We start from the raw sequence: 21,741 nt of genomic DNA, 5'->3' as shown, positions 1-21,741 counted from the left end.
GAGGAAAAGAGAGAGGTGGGCAAAAATGCATTTTGTGGGGAGGGAGAGAGAAGAAAAGTGGGGGAGAAAGGCAACTTTAAAAGCATGGCTATGATCTATATATTTCTCTCAGGGACTTTAAGAAAAGCAAGTAGAGAATGATAGGTTTTCTTTCATTGCCTTTTTTTTTTAGCTGGAATTTCTGGATTTCTTGGTTTTTGACTCCACTCTGTGTGTTCCACTTGAGTAATATCACTTCCTATCCCTAAGAGTACCTGACTTCACGGCCCAGAGGTCCCTGTGTTCCTCACTCTCCTCTCCTTTTGTCTTCCTCCGCTATTTCCCCTCTCCCTAAACAAGCCTTAGATTTGCCACTGCTCCCATAGGACACCAGCAGGCCCAGTGAGAGCCCTGAGGAAAGGAGGCTGCTTCCGAGCCTGTGGTCTCTAGCACCAGTCAAGAGCCTCCAACCTTCTTTCTCTGAGTCCTCTCCCTCCTTGCTCACCTTCCACTTCTTTTCTTTCTCCCAATGATATCATCAGTCCACTCCATACTTCCAACAGGTGACACCAGATAAGATCTGTCATTTATTGAGAATTTACCGTATTGTGCTGAACTTTGACATGCATTAACTCATTTCATCTTCACAATTCTTAGGTACCACTATATATTATCATCTACTATTATTATCACATTTCCAGCTTTTTTGGGTAATTAAGGCATTTGCCGAAGTCACACAGCAAATACGGGGTCATGTCAGCATTTAGAATACAAGCCTATTTGATTCCAATTTGATAATCTTAAGCTTTCTGTTAAGCTCCCCAAATGTCCACCTGTGCCTTCTCCCCTTACCACATTACTGCCTGAGTATCCCACTGGCTTCTACAATGCTAAACGTTAAGAAGCAGACCACTAAGGCACCAGACCTTCTTGACTTGATGATCTCTTATTGATACCATCTTTCTCCTGGAATCTTGGGTTGTGTTTGACTCAACTGTCTTCCTAATCTTCCACACCCCAGCAGTCAATATTTACAGACTCTACTTTTGCAATTTCTTCAAATTTGCCCCTACTTTTCCTCTCTGGCTGCCCCCTATTTATTTTAGGCTTCCATGACCTCTCACCTGAAATTCTGGCCCTGCCCTCTCGCTGATCCTTCGTACCACTATCAGAATTATGCCCCTACATGGAAAAGCCCTAATGTCTACCACCCTACTCACAACCCCTTAGTGTCTCCTTGGCCTATGGAATAAATATTCCTCCATAACCTGGCATTCCAAGTTTTCCACCAGAGGGCCCCAACCTCCCTGTCCAATTTTATCCCTTTCTGGGTTGCCCTACATTCTTCTCTTGCTCCAAAGCCTAGTGCACACTCTCCTCACAGTGCCCAGCATCATGTTCTCTAGAGCAACAGCCTTGAACTTTCCTTCATGTGCTGAAATGGGAGTTTGGAACCAAAAGAACCAGGGTATGAACGTAAAAACCCTTTCCTATGGAGATCCTGCAAACCACCCAGTTGACTAGATGTTTGTTTGGTTTTTTTTTTGATATCACGTGGTGGTTATCTAACCGAGAGAAAAAATTAAAGAACATATCCATAATGCTGCAAATAATACCAGTAAAGAGTATGTTTAAAAATAGAGGGGTATGGTTGCATAATTCTGTAAATACATCAAAAAAACATTGAATTGTATGCTTTAAATGGGTGGACCATGTGGTGTATAAACTATATTTCAATAAAGCTGTTAAAAAGTGAAAAGATAAGAATTTTAGAATACTCTTCACTCTAACATCTAAGTACTCTGTGTCTAATGTCTGGACATTTTGTACATGTTTTGGGGACTGTGTTATTTACAGAAGTACTGGACTGCAGGCAGCTGGTGTGCTTTATCCTTGCCTCCACCACCCCAAACCCTCAGACTAGGCCTAGCTCCTCAGCACCTGTGAATCCCCTGCTGTGCCCATGACAGGCCCTGGAGCAGAGAGTCTGAAACTGAACTGTGCTCTCTGTCTGAAGGTAGCCCAGGCTCATACTGCAAACAGGCACTTTCAGAAAGGTCATCAGAGAATGGCAGGAGGGGAAGAACTAAGAGAGTGTCTGTTACCGGACCAAGAGGGTCTGGCCACCTGTCACTGTCAGCCAATATGCAGAGATGGGGATAGGACCATCAGACTTTGTCAGAAGGCTTTGATCTTGGAGAACAGTGAGAGTAGCCTCTCCAAGACTGTTCTGTTCTTGTATTTCCAAAATTACACTTTTATACATAAAAGTTCAAGGCAAAGACCACACCAACCTCAATTTTAAATAATGATCAGTATAACTCAGTGACCTATTACAACATTCCAATTCAAAAGTTAAATCTCCTAAATCAGGCCACCTAAACTCAAGACAAGCATCTTTAGGATGGGAGCTAAATTTACAAAACAGTGACACTGGAAGACCTGGAGTGAAGGTCAAACAGGACCTAAACCGACAAGACCAGCTGTGGCATGTCTGCTCAAGCCTGCCTGACTCCATCTTATTCTCACCACATGTGCTTTCATGTCTGAGAGAGAGGCTGGGACAGCCCCCTGCCAGTCCTCCAAATTCTGGACCCTCCTCTCTACCCTCCCAAGACCAAGCCTGTATACTCCGCCCACACACAATCACACACATGGGGCTGTGGGCCAGGTTGCACAAGTTGTGCCCTGAACACTTGTGGGAAAGAAATTCAGCCAGTACTTCTTTATCAAGCCTTGAGTTGGCCAAAGGGGTTTTGCAAATTGCCAGCCAGGAGAGGGCACCTTTCTCTAATTTGCCCGAGAGCATCATTTTGTTGGCAGCAGCCATGCTTAACACCCATTTCTATTTTCACCAATTAAAACCCAACCAACAAGAATAAATCTTGAATTGGCCCTGTCCCATACGGGAAAACTCTAAGAATGTACAGCATTCACCTGCCTGAAACCTGAAGGGACCAGCCATACCTTAGATCCCAATGGGGAAGGCACCTCCCTTCTTGGCACGTATTTCTATATGGCGCAATCCATCATCACCAAGCCTCAAAATGGAGCCTCCTCCTATTCTAGAAAGAAAATAGGCCGTGGAAAAGCTGTCTCCATTATCCTTCACAGCAGTTTGCCATACACAGCATTAAATGCTGTTCATCTGATGACAAATAGCTGGTCAATTCATTAAAAATGCAGTCATTCAGGCAGGCCTTTGGTCTTCACACAATGCCAGTCACCAGTCTGACAAACTTAACCAAATGGATTCAGTATTTTTTGGTCATGAAGCCCTGATCGGTAATAACAGGGTGGAAAGAGATAGGAAAGAAAAGGAAATGATAAAAGGGTTTTTGAAAGCAAGTAACACGCTATTGTCATTAGATTCTTAGGCATAGCTCTGGATGCTTGGATTAATGCTGCCTTTTCTTTTTGAAAAAGCAGAGAGGGAAGTGCTCTGAGCACAAGCCCCTACCCTCTTGGCTCCTTGCCTCCCCAGGGGGTCAGCCCCCTCCACAACATCCTGCACGGGGGTCAGAACGAACTCAGGGAGAGGGCTGAGAATGTGTCAGAAGAGGAGGACAAGACCAAGTGTTGAGAATTAGAGTCCTCCGAGAGGAGCCCGGGAATAATGCAGCCAAATTCATTCACCAGGGAGTTCTTTAAGTGGCTCTCAAATGGCACCCATCACACAGGCAAGCCTCTGCGTCTGTGCAGCGAGCACAATAGGTACCAGATGAGTCACAGGCACCTTGGATTTTTAGTTTGCATCTAAATAAGTACTTTATATTTGCAAAGGGCTTTCTAGTCATTTGCAAAAAGCTTTCTCCTTCAACAACTCCACGAGGGGAGTCCACAGAACTAAAGATTTATTGAACCCCCTGTCTGACCAAATAAAAGGTGGTGAAAAGCAGCCCTCACAGAGCTCTGGGGCTCATTAAACCCAGGCGGGGAGCAGAGTCAGGCCCTCCCGCCCAGGCGGGCCTCTTTCCTCCCCACTGCCAGCTTCCCAAAGAGGCACCCTCATCTGTTCACACACACACACACACACACACACACACACACGCACGTATCTCCCAGTCCACGGGGCTCCTGGATAGAATTCTGCAGGGTATTGAGACCTTCAGTAGAGTGACCAGCTACGCAGGCTCCAGTATTCATAGGGCAGACGTGGGAATCAGAAGCAGCGCCATAGTTAACTCACTTGAGCAGAAATGTGAAATGCTCACACAGGGTCCTGCAGCCTCTTAGCACAGGCTTGGGACTAAAAACTGAGACGATAGACGTCCCACAGATCCTCTGGTCTATTGCAACAAGAGGTTCTTCCATTGGTAGAGGTGAGGATGGGCACTTCTATAGGTGCAATTTCCTTGGACTAAATGAGGCACATTTCCTAAGTCTTCATTGCCCTGGCCACTTCTGTGCTGATCCTAACTTGCATGAGTCTAGAAGCAACAACAACAATAAAAATAGCTACCATTTATTTGGCCTGTACTATGTGTCAGGCACTAAGAGCTTTTCAGTCATTATGGTCCTCACCACAACACATCAAGGTAGGCATATTATCCCCATGTTCCAAGTAAACATTGTGAGGCCAGACTGTGCAGGTAAGCCTCCCAGATCACACAGCTAGTGCAAGAGTAAGAATTCAGTTAGCCTCTTCTAACACAGCGGGCTGTATTACTCAGAGATGCTGAGCTGCAAGCCATACTCTGGATCCCCTAGCTCTGGAGTCACACTGCCTGGCTAAAACTCCACCCTCTACAGTTTAATAGCAATGTAACCTTGGCAAGTAAATTAACTCCTCAGGGCCTCCATTAGTAATAGCAACTACCTCAAAGGGTTATTGGGGGGATTAAATAAATTAATATTTTAAAAACACTTCAAACGATGTTTGGCACATAGAAAGTGCTACACATTTGTTCCCTAGAGAAATTTTACAATGGAATGTTCCCTAATATTCAGGAGTAGGAGAAAGACAACTGTAATCTCACTGATATGAACAAGCACTGATCCCCTGAGCTAACATAATAACAATAGTAATACTGTCACTGGAAAGTATACAAATGTAATATGTACTAGGCCTTGTGCTAAAGAAACAAAACAACTTTACAGAGATAATCTAATTCAATATTTGTAATAGCTCTGGCAAGGCTATTATCCCCATTATATAGATGAGAAAATTGAGTCTAGGAAAAGACAAACCACTGGCCGCACATTTAAGAAGCAGAGCTGAGATTCAGACTCTTCTCGGTCTGTTTCTGAAGCCCACAGGCTTAACCACTAGGCACAATGCCAGTGTTCGGGTAGGGCCCAGGGAGCTAGGAGCTCAAACACCCACGTGGAGAAGAGAGGGGTCTTGGCTTAGGGACGACAGGGCCGCCGGTCCTGGAGTAACGCAGGCAGGCAGCGGGCGATGGCCAGAGACGCCAGGACCAAGCCTCCCTCTCGGTCCAGGCCCGGCCTGGCCCGCCCTCTGGGTGCTTTGGCGCAGCCCTCGCCTGCGGTGGGTCACGGCAATCGCTCCGAGAGAAAACTGGAGGCTAAGCCGTCCGCCAGGGTAGGAATTCAGAATCCCTGCAGAGCCACAGGAACCCGGGAGGCCCGGATTCCCCTCTTCACCGCCCCACCGAGCCTGGAGAGCCCCCAGGTGAGCAATGAACTTCTCACCCCGGCGGAGCTGGCTGAGTTCTCGCTGCATTATGGTGCCCTCCGATGGCTGATTCTGGAACAGCCTCGATGTCTCAGTCACCTAAGGCAAGCAGGGGGCATTTTTTTTATTTTAACAGTTAAAGCGTGTTTTAAAAGAATAAGAAAAAAAATCATATAACAGTGATAAATTGTGATCTTGACTCTCACTTCTTACCCAGGTTAACAAAAATCTTTGTCACATAAATTTACCCTAATGCAGACTTTCTCAAACCTGTTGAATCATACTATGCACTTACTTGTTAAAAATGCCTATTTCTGGTTCCACCTCAAAAGTACTTAATCAAAGTCTCCAGGAACGAGGCACGAAAAGCTGGATTTTTTCTTTGAGACAAATCTTCACTCTGTCGCCCTAGGTAGAGTGCCATGGCATCATAACGCACAGCAACCTCAAACCACTGGGCTTGAGAAATCCTCCTGCCTCAGCCTCCCAAGTAGCTGGCCACTGTGTCCTGCTTGTTTTTCTATTTCTGGTAGAGAAGGGTCTCTCTTGCTCAGGCTGGTCTTGAACTCCTGAGCTCAGGCAATCCACCTGCTTCAGCCTCCCAGAGTGCTAGGATTACAGGCATGAGCTGCGTGCCACCGAAAAACTGAATCGTATACACACATCCCTCCCAATTAACAGAATCAAGCTAACTGGGAAAACTCAGTTCTGGGCACCCACAGTACTCTCCACATACAAACCGCCCTTACTGAGCCAACTTTATTGAGGAAGCCTTTGTCACCAGCAAGGCCTCAGAGACTTGTCCATGCCCTTAAGAAGGAGAGGGGCACTCAGGAGAGCCAATGACCTCAGAGATGGGTGACCCAGCTCATGCCACAATCTGTCATAACCTCCCTGTGTCTCTGATTCTTCCTTGATGAAATGGAGCCAGGGTTCCCTGCATTCACAAACTCATTGAATTAATGGAGCCTCCAAGGAGTTGCTGAACATTAAAGCATATTTGGGAAAGTATGCAACTCTCAGTGGGGTACTAAAGCCAGCTTCTAATGGGTCTAGTGAGATCTGATTGGCAAAATTTTAGGAATTTTTTGAGCCAGTTATTAAAGCTTTGGTAGTAGCTTAAAATGGGCATCAGCGGAGTAATTACACCACAGAAATTGGCGAATGTTACAAATTATGGCTTTTTTTCACCTGGAGGGACACTCGTTAGCCATTTACTAGCACATCAGTGAATGCACAAGACAGTCAGGTTCTTTTACATCAAAGGATGTTACATAAATGGAAGATCGAGTCCCAGCTGCAGGTCTGGGCAAGGGGAAGTGGGCCGCAGCTTTTCTTCTCTTGCCCTCAACTAACCGTGGCAGCAGCAGGACTCAGAGATCAGTCTCTCGTCCAAGGTGCCTCAGGGTCACCACTAACAGTGAAGCTCTTTAGGCAGGTATATTTGTCCAAAGCCCAGAAGAGTCCTGAGGAGTGTGAGAGGCCTGGAGGAACACCAAGTGCTCCTCACCAAGCTCCTGGGATTCATGAAGGGCTCGTAATGTATGTGCCTCAGATGGGAGAATGGGGTTGGGCTGTCATAGCCTCCCTTTGCGTTATCCAACATTATTAAAGAAGGACTTCTACTTCTCTCTCTTGAAAAAGAAGCTACCTTTAGTAGCATCATGGTGTCAAGGCAAAGTCCTACAGAGTTCATTGTTATCTCAGGATTCCCAAAGCTGCTCTTTTGGGAATACAGATGTTAACACTCTAAAACCAGAAGCATGAGAGGCAGATCCCGGCAGGGCTGGCATAGAGGAGCTGGGCACACACAGGAAGAACATCAGGGAGCTGTGTCCCACACCCTCTAGCCCTGCATCTGTCCTTTCTCTCCTCAGCCCCAACCCTCAAGATGCATAAGAAAAGTGAAGGAGGTGCCTGCTCTAATCTGGCTTTAGGTTCACTGGAACTGAGAAGACAATACATGTTGAGCCATAAGTAGATCGGGCCATGTACCTTAGATCCCCTGAGCCTGTCTGCTATGAAAACTCTCTTCTTATGGGGAAGGAGGCCTTCATGACCCATAAGGCAATTGTCAACAGCTTGTTACTATGTATCCTGTGTATGGAGCTCGATACCATGGCTATGAGATGATTTGAGCCAATCATATGGGGGCATCTCTCTCCAGCCATGAGGCAATTTCAGTAATGAGGCAAGACAGCTGTGGGTGTGCAGGAGGGCACTGTCATTGATCCTCGCAGAAATGTTTTGCATTCAGAATCAGAGGTACAGAAAGGACTGAGAAGGTTGCTGGAGACTTAATCTGGGGTTAGAGAGGGTGGGATTGAGTTACCCAGGGATGGGGAAGGAATAACAGATTGAACAAAGACACCAGTCTCTGAATCTTGACGAGTGCCCATCACCAGGCCATTTTGGCTGAAATTATGAGCAAATGTCAGGGACCAATGGTAGGTCAGGTTAGTAAGGAAAATTAAGTTTGGCCTAGTTACTGCACATTCAGAAGCTTGAACTACACTTCATTTTTTATCTCACAGTTTCCGGAAGTCAGAACTCTATGTGCAGTGAAGGTAGATTCTCTGCTCACGGTCTCACAAGATTAGAATCAAGGTGTAGGCTATACTGTGTTCTCACCCAGAGCCCGAGGTCCTCTTCCAAACTCAGGCTGTTGTTAGCGTTCAGTTCCTTGTAGTTAAAGGCAGAAATCTTAGAATTCTGCCTATCTGAGACAACTTTCAGCTGGGGAGGTGGGGAAATATGATAAAATTTATTTTTGGAACCCAGAGGCTAGAGACCAGCCAGGAGGCTGCAGCCATCATAGAAACCAGGTCACAGGAAAGGCACAGGTGGGTACATGCACAAGATGGCATAGCAGCGGTTCTCTACCTGTGGGTGGAAACCCCTTTGTAACAATGAAAATACATCCTGCATATCAGATATTTACATTATGATTCATAACAGTAGCAAAATTACAGTTATGAAGTAGCAACAAAAATAATTGTATGGTTGGGGGTCACCACAACATAAGGAACTATATTAAAGGATAGTTTAATCAGCATTAGGAGGCATTAGGAAGGGTGAGAACCACTGGATAGTGGGTACATTTCCAGGACCTGCCATTTCTGCCTGGAATGTTCCTCATGGTTGGCCCCCTCTGATACCCTCAGCTCCCTGCACACTCCGTGTTGCTTTGCTCTCTTTTTACCTCTTCCTTTATCCTCTAAGGCCTCAGCCAGGTTCTTTCTTCCTGGGCACTCTTCATTTTATGCTAACATATTTGTTTTTTATTTTTTATTATTCATCCAACTCTCTCAACTCTAAGCTCAATGAGGACAGAGATGATGCCCGTTATGCACATGTCTATACAGAGAGAGAGAGAGAAACAGAGAGACTCAATAAATATTGAATGAAAAGTTAAATGAATGAGTGAACAACTGGTATGGAAGGGTCCAGTGAGCCAAAAAGTCTGAGTACTGGGTCAGGATGTCTTGAAGAAAGGCAGAAAGTGGAACCAAGTAGAACAATTGGTGTGGGAAGATCTGTTTTGGACATCTTGAGTTCGAGATGACTGTGGAACAATTGTCCAGGTAAGTCTCACAGGAGGTGGAAATGTGTATGAGTTCCCACAGAAAATAATAACAACATTCAACAAGAGTGAGGCACTTGGCTTTGACCATGTAAAAGCATAAAAACTGGATTTTAAAAAGCCTCCATTGGACATTACTCATCCCTATTTCTGAAGCCTCTACCACTTGCAGGAGCTGTTGCTATGAGGGTTAGAATGTATATAAGGATACAAGCAGGGAGGAAAACGTCCACTTTGGGCACAGTTCTACCATTATCAGAAAAACTGCAGGAGAAAGTCAAGGTCCACAAACCAGCACCCAGAGTCTTGTGAATGGAGAGGTATGACTGCAAGACTGCCGGGCCAGGCGATCAAGCCGAACTGGGGAAGAATTCCCTGGCAACCCAATCTTGCTGTATTAACTTTTTCATTCTTCTCTTTCTCTGTTCATGTTCCTCAATGAGTTCATCGTCTTTTCTAAACTTTTCTGCTATTTTCCCTCAAACACCCTTTTCTTTCTTAACTTTCTGCAACTCAATTACAGTGGAACCTCTGTAAGTTGACCACCCAAGGGACTTTAACAAACTGGTTAACATAAGGAAGTAGTCACCAGAAGGAACTAGGCACCCATACTGATATGTATGTGTGGTGCATGTCCGGTCTATGAAAATTAGTTCAACTCAAGGAGGCCAGTGTAGGGAGGTGATCCACCATAGAGGTTCTACTGTATTCTTCTCCAGCCACATGTGTGATTATTTCTCTTAGCAACTTCTTTCAATGTGTATTTTAAACACATTTCCCCATGCCCATCTCATCATGCCATCCTCCTTCCCCTTCCTTCCACAGGTACACTGCAGTGGTCATGCCTGTTCACTACCAGCATGGCACAGGGCGGAGCTCCTGCCGGCGTGTGGCCCTCATGATCACAGCTGTCTGGGTGCTGGCCTTTGCTGTGTCCTGCCCTCTCCTCTTTGGCCTCAACACCACAGGTAACAATGATGGCTTCACTTCTAGCATCCACGTGATTCACGAGACACCTGAGGGGCTACAAGTGGTGCTGAACCCTGAAATTTCTGACTCTCGGTCAGTGTACTTTGTAACCAAATGAGAATGCCATAGACTCCAAGGCTTTGGCCATTCTTGGTTATAAATAAAATATAAAGCAAAACCTCATCAATTATTGATACAGGGGTAAAGTTCTGTCCTAAGTCATGAAAAATCTGGCTGATTTCCCTTTTGAAACAAATGTCATTGTACTTATTTGAAGAAATGTACCAGTTTAAAAAACCAAGCTCATATATTAATAATTCAGGTGAGGTTTGCTAATGAAAAGATAGCAATTTGTAACAGACCTATAATGCATATCTTAAAAGTTCTATAGTAGGATATATACTTCTGACTTTTTATTCAATAAGAACAATTTCTAACATTTGGGAACAAGTATAGATTCTCAAATTATGAAAGTGTGTATTTTTTATTTTGAATATACAAAACACTGACTGTGCTGCGTGCCACATGATACATCTTCTACTGGAGAGATGGACGATGGGTGGATGGATGGATGGATAGATGGACGGACAATGCATACATCTGAGACGCTGGGAATGTTAAGTAAATGACACCAACCCAAATTTATACCTCATATAGGCCAGTACCTTCTGTGCCTGTACCATGTCCATCTTTCAGCCTCAGGAACTTTATGTGTCCAGTGAAAGCTATTAACATGCATAGTAACATGATGGGTATCGGCAATACACGCTGAGTGCTTGCTAAGAGAAAACTGATTGACTAGTGTTCTAGTATTCATCCAGATTTCTTCTTTTGTTCATTCGGATTGGTTCATTTAATTCTTTTTTTTTTTTTTTTTTTGAGACAGAGTCTTACTTTGTCACCCTCAGTAGAGTACTGTGGCATCACAGCTCACAACCACCTCAAACTCTTGGGCTTAAGCAATTCTCCAGCCTCAGCCTCCCAAGTAGGTGGAACCACAGGCGCCCACCACAATACCCTGCCATTTTTTTGTTGTAGTTGTCATTGTCTGGCAGGCCCGGTCTGGATTTGAACAAACCAGCCTCAGTGTATGTGGCTGGAGCCCTAACCACTGAGCTCAGGCACCAAGCCAGTTCATTCAATTCATATGTTCTAGGTTTGTGAATTTCTGGTATATGTGTACTAGTCATATAGCCATGTGCTTATGTATATGCATATTACAGGTAAATGCAGGAAAATCCTAACTTATAAATAATTTCCAAAATGTCATTTGTGGAACAATGATTTAGAAGTCAGAAAATACTGGGGAAGTCAGAAAAAGGCTCTGGAGTCAGAGAAACATGAATTCAAACTCCAGTTCTGCTACTTAACAGCTGTGTCTTCTTCAATAGCTTACTTAACTTTTCTGAGTTTGGTTTTCTTTTTGGTAAATTTGGGATAATAATACAGTGGAGCATAAACTTGAGCAAATTCAAATATGTAGCATCAGACTATATAGTTAAAAAGTTTTCAACATTTGTTTTATATAAGACCCCCTACAAATAAGCCCACAAACTTTATCTCTAAAATTACATATTCCCTATGAACTCTATAATATATGGTATTACTTGTACGTCACTCTTCAGCCTTATAATAATAAGACTATGTATATCTTTATATGTAATTCAGGAGAATTTCAAAGCAAATTTGGGGTCTATATAATATTCACTTTATTCAATGACTTCAGAATCTAACCCTACATATGATATAACTCCACTCTACCTCCTTCATAGAGACTTTTTGCAATTACACGAGGATTAAATTGGGATAACAGAGGTAAACATGCCAAGCACATACTATGAAACAAGGTCAGACTTGTTTCTCCACCACATTAAAGGTTAACCAGCTAAATCATCCATAAAGATTTACCTGGCTAGCTCAGGATATTCCTAAAATATGATGTTGTTATCATCTTTGCATTACTCCTTATCACTCATTACTTTGTTACTTTAAGTGAATGATACTTTATGAACTTGTCACACATGCACATACACACTTTGCACATCACAAAGCACCACCTCCCACCATGGCTACAGAGTGTTAAATGTGCTTTACCTGTTAGCCTAATAACTAAGTCATCTGATGTAACTTTGTTTCTATATGAAAATACATTCTTTGTTGGAATTTGCATATGGGAAAACTCACTGCAACTACTAGACCAAGGCACTGCTTATGTTCCAGCCAGCAGCAAATTCCCATGTTCAGTGCTTGCTGGGCTGAGTATGGCTTCTCTTACTCATTCTTGGTAGGGGTGGTCTTACTCTCACAGACACACATGTCTTGGAAACAGTTGAAACATTCTCAAAATATGACACTAGACAGAGCTCCCAGTTAATATCAACATCTAACGCAAAGAAGAGAGATGACCAAAAACTTGCCACCAATGAGATCATTATTGTTCCAGAAACAAAGCTCAGGAAAATCTTTCCAAAAGACTTTTCAAACACAGCATCAAGAAGGTTAAAAAATAGTCTGTGACTTAGCATGTGAGTTTTCACTTCTCTCTCATCTCTCTTTTACCTTTAAGTTTATTAATAGCACAGTAGTAAACCCTCAAATAGCACAGTAGTAAACCCTCATACATTGTGTCAAAGTGTCAGATTCCATTGTTAGAGCCCAGTAGATATTTTCTGGTGTTATTATTTATTAGAAAGATTTTCTATACCGCAGACTTGGACAATATATTTGCTCTAAGAAAGATCTGAACAGTGGTAGTTCTACCAATGCTCGTTCAGGAGACCAGTCTCCTCTTCCAAATATTTCAGAGAATTAGTGAACGGAACTCAAGAGAGGGAAGCCCAGCTGTCCTCCTCTGCCTCAGTCTGACCTTCACAGTAGACCTTCATTATCTTCGTAGACATGGGTTCCTCCAACAACTCTTCCATCTTTAAGGAATTGCCTAAATTAATTCAAAAACCCAGTAAAAGTGACTTCTCTCAGTCATGTCTTCTGTTGGAAGTCCAGGGGAAGGGGCAGGATACTGCCAGTAACACCTGATACTACTGGAAGCAGCTGAACTTCCACTAAGGAGCACAACACAGAAGAACTTTCTGGCCCAGTACTTCTTTTAATGCCTGGGCTGCCACATGCAATTGTGAATTGTTAGAGAAGGTAAGATAGAGAGAAGTTCAATGTCTTCCAACTTGGGAAGTTGAGCCTATTCTCTGAGAAAAAGGAGGATCTTGGGTTAGAGAGTCCCTAGGCTGGGAGTCCTGGCGGACTATGGTTGCCCCCTATTCCCAGCAGAGGCCCAGTGATCTAGCCAAATGTCACATCATCAATGGCTCTTAATGACGACAAAGCATTGAGTTCTGGGGCCAGGGGAAACCCTAAAAATGCCCCCAATAAGTAGCCCAGTCTTTGATTTCACAAATAAGAAAAATAACCAGTATTTAAATTTCTGTTAAATCAGATGGCTATTGTGTTATAAAAAATTCTAGAATGAATAAGCAATGAATGAATAAGCTAGTGACAAAGGTTTAAGACACCTTCAAGGGAAGAAAAACTGAAAGTTATGAAAATCTTACCAGCTGGCTTGATTTTTCCTTTGATAAAAGGAAATTGAAGAGTGCTATTTGTTTGATTTTAGCAATAGAACACCTCACATGGCTTTCAGAGCACTGGAGCCTGGAGGAGCTTGGTTACTCAAAAAGCTAAATGAATAATAGAATTACAAAGTGAAAAGAATATTCGGGTCATTCTAAAATTGAATCCATCAGCATCTCCTGCCTTTGGAATCAAGTTGAGATTACATCTTTCGATGAGTTTGAAATTCATCAATCTTGCAAGTAAACCTGCTTTGGCCACGCTATTCACATCACTAGGGGCCTCAAGTTCCGAGGAGAGCCTGCAAAAAAAGCCTCATGCTCAGTAACAGGAGAGCTTATTTCAGGGGAGGGGCTGGGGATAATCCATTCCCTAAAGGATGCTGATACAGGCCCTGGCAAGATAATGAATTTTAACCCTTCCCCAGAGAACCAGAGGATTTGGGGGAGTGGCCTATAAAGGTTCTGGTGGCATTGTTATCATTAATTTGCCTCATTGACCCCTGAGCACACTCTTTCTTTCCCTTTTAGTTCTTAACTGTTGGTCCCTTCCTTTCCCCACAAATATTTTTCATTATAAGTCTCTCTCCAAATTTCCATTCCAAATGATATCTTCCCTCTTCAGTTTAAAAAAATCAGGGAGGTAAATAATAAATAACAATGGCCACCATTTATTTTCTTTAATTCTCACAGCCACTATCAAGACAATATTTCTATCCTTTTATTTACAGGTAATGAAGCTGAGGCTTGGCATAGTTAAGTAGTGTGCCCAAGATCACATAGTTAAGAAACAGCAGAGCTGGGTCTCACACCTACGCTTGCGTGGCCTCTACCAATCTCAGAAGAGCAAGAGGCAGAATGAGGGGCTCAGGTAGCCATTGCCCTCTCCCCATGAGCTCACACCTGAGGCTTTATTTTCTAAGGCCAGATTTGGGGTTGGGGATTATGAAGACTGGCCAGCTGAGCCAACAGTAGTTGCTGACAACGCTGGACAAAGCACAAATGTGCCATGTCACGGTAGTAGAGGGAGTTGGAAAGTCAAAATTACAGAAAGAACATTGGTTTGGGGGTGAGACTAGCGGGAGAAATGTACCTTTCAGGCTGTGCAGCCATGGGCCACCTGCTCTTCCTCTCTGAGCTTTAGTCTGCTCATCTGAGAACAGAGACAGTAATGACATCTCTCTCACGTGATGTTGCCATAATGATCAGATAAGATCATGTGTACCAAGCCTTTGGTGTATCACCTGGCAGATACTGCTTAGCTTCCCTTTTTTCTTTCAAGGGGCAAGTTTCAGGCCCTATCTGGGCATTGGAGGGATCTCAACCTCTGGTAATGAAGAAGGCAAAGCTATAGAGACCTCTGAAGGAGGAGTGGCAGCAGCATTTCAGGACATAAAGCAGAGAAGGGCAGTACTGAATTCATATTCTCCATAACAACTATATTCTCACCAGGCTTTTCCCACCCTACCCCTGGATGATTCTGGAGATTCCCTGAAAAATCAAATGCCTGCCCTGTGTTCAGCCATCACCTGCCCTGCATCCCACATTCAAACTAGAGATCTAGAATTCTCAGTGAAAGGATTGTTGGAATGCAATGAAGCCAAAGAAGCCTGTATTCAAATAATTCTTTAATGCCTCCACACCTGCAGGGCCTTTTCTGAAGGCTTCCTCCCCTCCACCTCCCACCCCAAGAGCCTTTGCCCTTTGCTCTGTGACACTCCTGCAGCTTTTATGCTGCATTCCACTGAGTGACACTTACCTCATCATATGGAAGGGATTGTCATCTATCCGTACTCCAAACCTTCGCAACTAGACATGCTGTCTTGTTCCTCTTTGCGGCCCCAGTGCAGAGAAGTGACTGGCATACAATCATTGGTAAACGTTCTTTTTAAGTGAACTGTGAGAAACACCAAGATGAATTGGACCCCTCACCATAAGAAGCTGACAGCATAGCTGGCATTGCACCCCCATCTCCATCAGGAGGTGGAGACCCCACACACAGGTGATACGGGGCCAGGTTTCATGCTCCCTGCAGAGCTCTAATACCTGGCAAACGGCTTCACCTTCTCCCCCTCTCTTACCCACAGGGGACCCCAGCATCTGCTCCATCTCCAACCCTGATTTTGTCATCTACTCTTCAGTGGTGTCCTTCTATCTGCCCTTCGGAGTCACTGTCCTTGTCTATGCCAGGATCTACGTGGTGTTGAGACAAAGGAGACAGAAACGGATCCTTACTCGGCAGAACAGTCAGTGCATCAGTGTCAGGCCCAGCTTCCCTCAACAAGTAAGGCCCCCAGAGCAGGCAGTGGGAGGACAACACCAACCCCTGACCTCCCAGCCTTGTGTCCATCCATGCTGTGTTCCCACTCTGCCACATGGAGACACAGACTTGACACCTACCTCCTAACCTGCTGGAGGTTATTAGCTATGTTTTGAGGTAGGAAATTCAACCTCGAGAGTGCACTGATAGCCGTCCCTAGAGCTCCCCTTACTTGTCAATATGATAGGACAGTTTCTAGGCATGTCATTCTTTCCCTCACAGTCTTTCATTTCCCCCAGATGGCCAGCAGTTCATATGTCCCACAGGGTCTGAGATTGTATGTGGCAGTTGTACCTTGCACTTCTGGTTCACAGAACTGACTTTCTGTTCAAATCACTCATTCCAAGAATCATCATGGTCCACCAAAACCGTTTGTCCTCACTAGATCTCCCCATGCCGAGGCACTGACCAGCTTTGGGATGGGATGCTGGATAATCATTTTATCAGATCTTTCTAGCTTCTGAAGGGGAAGGTTGTTCCTTCTGCAATGATCTTCCAGTTGCTTTGGTTTTCAGTTCTGTTTACCCCAGTGCCTGGCACATAATAGTTTGCCCATGACATATTTGAAGCACAAATGGATGAATAGTAGTGATTACTCGCACTCTGCCAGGGAAGGGACACTGGGAATGTTATACAGCCTCTGCTTTCATGGAGCTCAGACTCTAGATGAGCAAATATAGTACCTAAAGTTAATGAACAGCCCAGAACTGAATGGAATGTTTGCCAAATGTGAGGTAAAGACAACTAAGCACCCCAAAATGAAGTGTTGTGGAAGTCATAAGAAGAGAAAAAAACAACATGCTCAGGAAAGGGCTTTACAGAGTAAGAAGTGAGTCTGGTCTTGAAGGTATAGCCAACATCAGTCATGATGTCCTGAATAAAGGTCAGACTCTCAAAGCTGAAGCCCCAAGGCTTAGGTAGAACAAGACTATTGGCCCCATTAGATAAGAGGTCAGAACCCAAGGCTAGGGACATGAACACGTTGCACTCAAAGCATTGCCATGCTCCACGGCCACATATGACATGGGTCAGCAGTGTCAAGCTTAATCCATAACTGACTGTTTCTCCTTCAACCTACTCTAGTCTTCCTGTCTGCGGCTGCAGCCCATGCGGCAGTTTTCAATAAGGACCAGATTTCCATCAGATGCCACAGGAAAAATGGTAAGTGGACAATGTCTCTGCTCACAGGAAAAGAATAAGAGCCCTTTTTTCACAATGTTGGCTTGTCTCGATGTCAGTCCCACCCCCAAACAGAATCTAGCCCTATTCTTGCACATGTATGTATAATACATGATGGGATCTGAGATTCTGCCTTATTTAAGCTGCAGCATAGAATCCATCAAGTGATGTTGAGAAGGCATATGACTGTTGGGCGAGATCTCAATGACTGGCACTGATGATTCTTGGATATGGTGTGAAGATGCCATTCAGAGCCACCTGTACTGGAGGGATCAAGATGTCAATGAAACACACAAGGGCAGAGCAAATAACAGCAGAGAAAGAAGACTTGCAAGTGCCCTATTAACCAATGAATGTGGGGAAAACAAAGACAATGTCATGGTCACTGTGAGCCTTCTATGACCAATCCAAATCAACCCTGCCTCCTCCAGCTAGCAGAGTGCATGATGGAGCCTGGTGCTGTTAAGTATAGGCCAGTAGTCCTCACTCTGAACTCCACGTTAGGAATAAAACTTCAAAAGCCAATAATGATATATAGGCTTGAGCTTCATTCCATCTCGGTACAGTGAACCAATCACTTTTACACAGGCCTGATGTAACAGTTAGAGACCCTTGCTGTAAATGATAAAAGATAGATAAGCAACTTAAAGCTGCCTATGGAAGATCCAAGGTCTGAGGGGCATCCAAGGCCCAAGGGAAGAAAAGAGAGATTGGTGAGCCATGAGGCTGGCATTGCCAGGATTGTGGAGAATCAGGTTCTGGGCTGCCATGTGGGAGTAGAGAGCTCAGCTAGCCAAACCCAGAGGAGTCCAGTGTTCCCTCATGCAGTCATGGAGGTAGTGATAAGGGTTTTCAAAGAGAGTTGAAAAATACTTCTCACCAATATACACCCTCAGAAAAATCACTTTCCTCCTATAAGACTGACTTTCCACATCTGTACAATGGAAACAGGGTATACTAGATCAGTGTTCTCAAATCTGAGATTTTATAGGAACCTTTGAGAATTTGCCTCCAGTCCCCTAGTTTTAGAAATAAGGCATTAAAAGTTAAATATCATCACTTTCAGAAGACCAATAGCTGCCCACTTAATCATAAACATAATTTTGGTTATCATTCAGATAAAAGAGAATACGCTTATATTAATTATTATAAAATCCCATCAAAACTAAAACTAACAATTTTTTAAAGATATTTTCTTAACTGAAGGCCATTATGTTAAAGAAAATAAGCCAGGCATGGAAAGACAAGTATCCAAACATATGTTCTCACTCATCTGTGAGAGCTAAAGAGTTGATCTTGTGGAAGTAAAGAGTAGAATGATAGTTACCAGGGGCTGGGAGGGTAGGGGGATGAAGAGAGTTTGGTGAATGGGTACAAACAATAACACAGTAGGATGACTATAATTAACAATTTATTATATATTTCAAAATAGCTAGAAGAGAATATTTGAAATGCTCCAAACACAAAGACATGATAAATACTTGATGAGACAGATAACCCAATTATCCTGATACATGTATCAAAATATCACAAGTACCCCATATGTACAGTTATTGTGTATCAATAAAAAATACTTTTTAAAAAAGAACAAATATATATACCCCTAGAATTCCTAAGAATACCTCTATGAAATGTGATTTAAAAACATTAAGTCATCTTGAAGACCCCTCGAATACATCCATTCATTCAACAATCCTTCTGAGTGTGCACAGTATGCCACCACTGTGCCCTTGGGAGACTTGTGATTCCTTGATCTAAGGAGAGAGACATGAAGGGTCTTAGTTGCTGATATTGACTAACTTGTGGATAAAAGAAACTTTCTGGAGACCTGTCAAGTATCTCATGGATTCAATGAGAAGGCTGAAAAACAGCTAACAGGGCTTAGGACACTGGACATTGGCTGGCACCAATGCTAGATGAATTCTAAAGTCTCCCTTCTTCACTAGTTCAGGGTCAGTCTGAGGTGTGAATCAGTAATTGTCTGAGCTTGGTTCATGTGCCAGAACTGTAGCTCTATTGAGGTGGGAGCGGAACATGAACAGCTGGCTTTTATGGCATCAGTGATCAGAGTTGGGGGAGTCAAGTCCCATCTCCTAGGCAGGATTAACACAAGGGTCTGATTCCTCAAACATGGAATGAAGTTCAGATATTGGATACACATGTTCCCCCCACCCAAAATACCGGAAAAAATACACCCATCTTCAAGTTTTCTACTCTGAGGTGCTGCTCATCTCAAACCGTTTTTTTTTTCCTTTTTCTTTTCTGTTTTTCAAATGAAGCTCAGAGATAGTAAATTAACTTACTAAAGGATACATTTACTAAGCAGAAAAGCAGAGTTAAAATCCTTTTTTACAAAAGGACTCTACTATGGAAATTTTCAAAAATAAAAAGTAGAAAGACAAATAGAACAAACCCCTCGTCTCTTCCAGCCAACTCCAGTGATCATCAACTCGTGGCCAGTCTGATTTCCGTACACTCCCGCCTATGTTCGCACACCCACTACTAGCGTGTTATGAAGCAAATCCCAAATACATATCATTGCAACTGAAAATATTTCTGTAAGGTCTCCAAAGGATAAAACACATATGCATAATACCACATCACACTAACAAAATTAATAATAGTCCTCTAATATCATTAAATATCCAATGTTTGTGTTTTCCCCATTGTCCTATAAAATTTTTCACAGTTGGTTTGTTTGAATCAAAATTCAAATGAAGACTATACTTTGCAACGGGTAAGTGCTTTTGTTGTTACAATTAATTTGTTGAAAAAAATTGAGTCGTTTTTCTTTTAGAGTTTCCCACACTCCAGATTTTGCTGCTTATGTCCCTGGGGTGTCACCTACCCTGTTCTTCAGTATCACCAGCTCATTCTAACTCAAAAAAGCAAAGCAACAATCCTATGCTACTCTCCTCAAGGGACTGTAGTAGTATTTAAAGCTCTGTATGTGCTAGGTACTTTTTAGTTGTAAAATCAGAAGCAGATTTCATTTCCTTCAAGTTTCATGGTCCCACTGTGCTCTCAGATGCTCCTTCTGTAGGGTTCACACACTCATGGTTTCCTCCTTCTCCTCTGCATTCTCTTTCCCATTCAGGAACATTCAGAAGATAAGCAATATCCCCAGAAATGTCAGAATCCTCTCTTGTCACATCTGCAGCCCCTCTCTCCTGGCCGGCCACACATGGAGCTAAAGCGCTACTATAGTATCTGCCAAGATGCTGCCTTGGATGGACCAGGCTTCCAGGAAAGAGAAGGAGAACTGAAAAGGGAGGAGAGGAGTCGGAATTCCCTAAGCCCCACCATAGCACCCAAGCTCAGCTTAGAGGTCCGAAAGCTCAGCAATGGCAGGTTATCAACGTCCCTGAAGTTGGGGCCCCTGCAACCTCGAGGAGTGCCACTTCGGGAGAAGAAGGCAACCCAGATGGTAGTCATTGTGCTTGGTGAGTTTGGGTTGGCATGGGTTGAATTAAGTTGGGTTGGGTTACGTTAGGTGGAGCCACATTTTAACAGGAATTGGAAATCCAATCACTACAATATTAATAGTAAACATTTTTGTATAAATATTAACTCTATGCATAAATATTTTTATAAAAATATTTTTACTACTTAGGAGGCCAAGGCAAGGGGACCACTTGACCCCAAGAGTTTACAGTTGCTGTGATCTATGATGTCATGGCACTCTCCCCAGGGCGACAGAAGGAGACTCTGTCTCAAAAAAAAAGTAAAAATTTTTTTAGTTTTGTGTATGATTATTAACTCTGATAGAAATTCAGAAGACCTAGATTAAAATTTATAAAGCTGCATAAACCACCTAATTAAGCTATGTTTTGCTATCATATGGAATTATAATGCATGAATCAAATAATAAGTAACATAATGATTCAATGAAAGTGTCTGGCACATATTAGATATTTAATAAATGCTTACTTATTTTAAAATAGTAAATAAAAAAAAAACAGGAACATGAAATATTACTGTGATATGGTCCATGCCTATAACATCTAGATTAGTTTAAGTACAGAGTAAAAAGTTCACCAAGATGTCAAAACTGATGTCTTTAAGTGTTAGGTGGTTGTTTTCATTCTTTCTACTTTTCTGTATTTGCCAAGTTTTCTGCAATGTATACAATCATGGATAATTTTTACAGTAGTTAATTTTAATAAAAGTTATTTAAATAAAGAAATTAAAAATTTATAAATTACAGGTACCACATAATGAATGAAGGAAATTCATTCTATTTGATGTCACTAACAAATCTCAACTTTCTCACATACAGTAGAACTTCCATTGTTGACCACCTCCCTACACTGATCATCTCCTTAAGTTGACCTAATATTCATAGACTGGAATATCAGTACTAGTTCCTTAGGTTGACCATCTCCATATGTTGACAAGTTTGTTAGAGTCCCTCAAGTGGTCAAATTGCAGAGATTCTACTGTGTTAGATGTTTTCCTAAAACTCCTAGATATAATCTTTTTTTTTTTT

General features: G+C 43.0%; 1 protein-coding gene across 2 annotated transcripts in view; it reads left to right on the top strand.

The window, feature by feature from the left end:
* The window catches only part of DRD3 (dopamine receptor D3), a 41,398-nt gene that overhangs the window by 18,742 nt on the left and 915 nt on the right, over positions 1 to 21,741 (top strand). Inside the window, exons 4-7 of one of the 2 annotated variants that reach the window (XM_012810044.1) lie at positions 10,026 to 10,168; positions 15,841 to 16,037; positions 20,413 to 20,548; positions 20,648 to 20,695. In XM_012810044.1, coding sequence (XP_012665498.1) covers positions 10,026 to 10,168; positions 15,841 to 16,037; positions 20,413 to 20,548; positions 20,648 to 20,695 — 524 coding nt within the window. Of the gene's footprint in view, positions 1 to 10,025; positions 10,169 to 15,840; positions 16,038 to 20,412; positions 20,696 to 21,741 lie in introns of both variants that reach the window. The other variant, XM_003797706.1, reaches the window with a different exon arrangement.

The sequence above is a fragment of the Otolemur garnettii genome, unplaced genomic scaffold, assembly GCF_000181295.1.
Source record: "Otolemur garnettii isolate 467f Iridium unplaced genomic scaffold, OtoGar3 scaffold00122, whole genome shotgun sequence".
NCBI lineage: Eukaryota > Metazoa > Chordata > Mammalia > Primates > Galagidae > Otolemur > Otolemur garnettii.
This window is presented reverse-complemented; position numbering and strand designations above follow the sequence as displayed.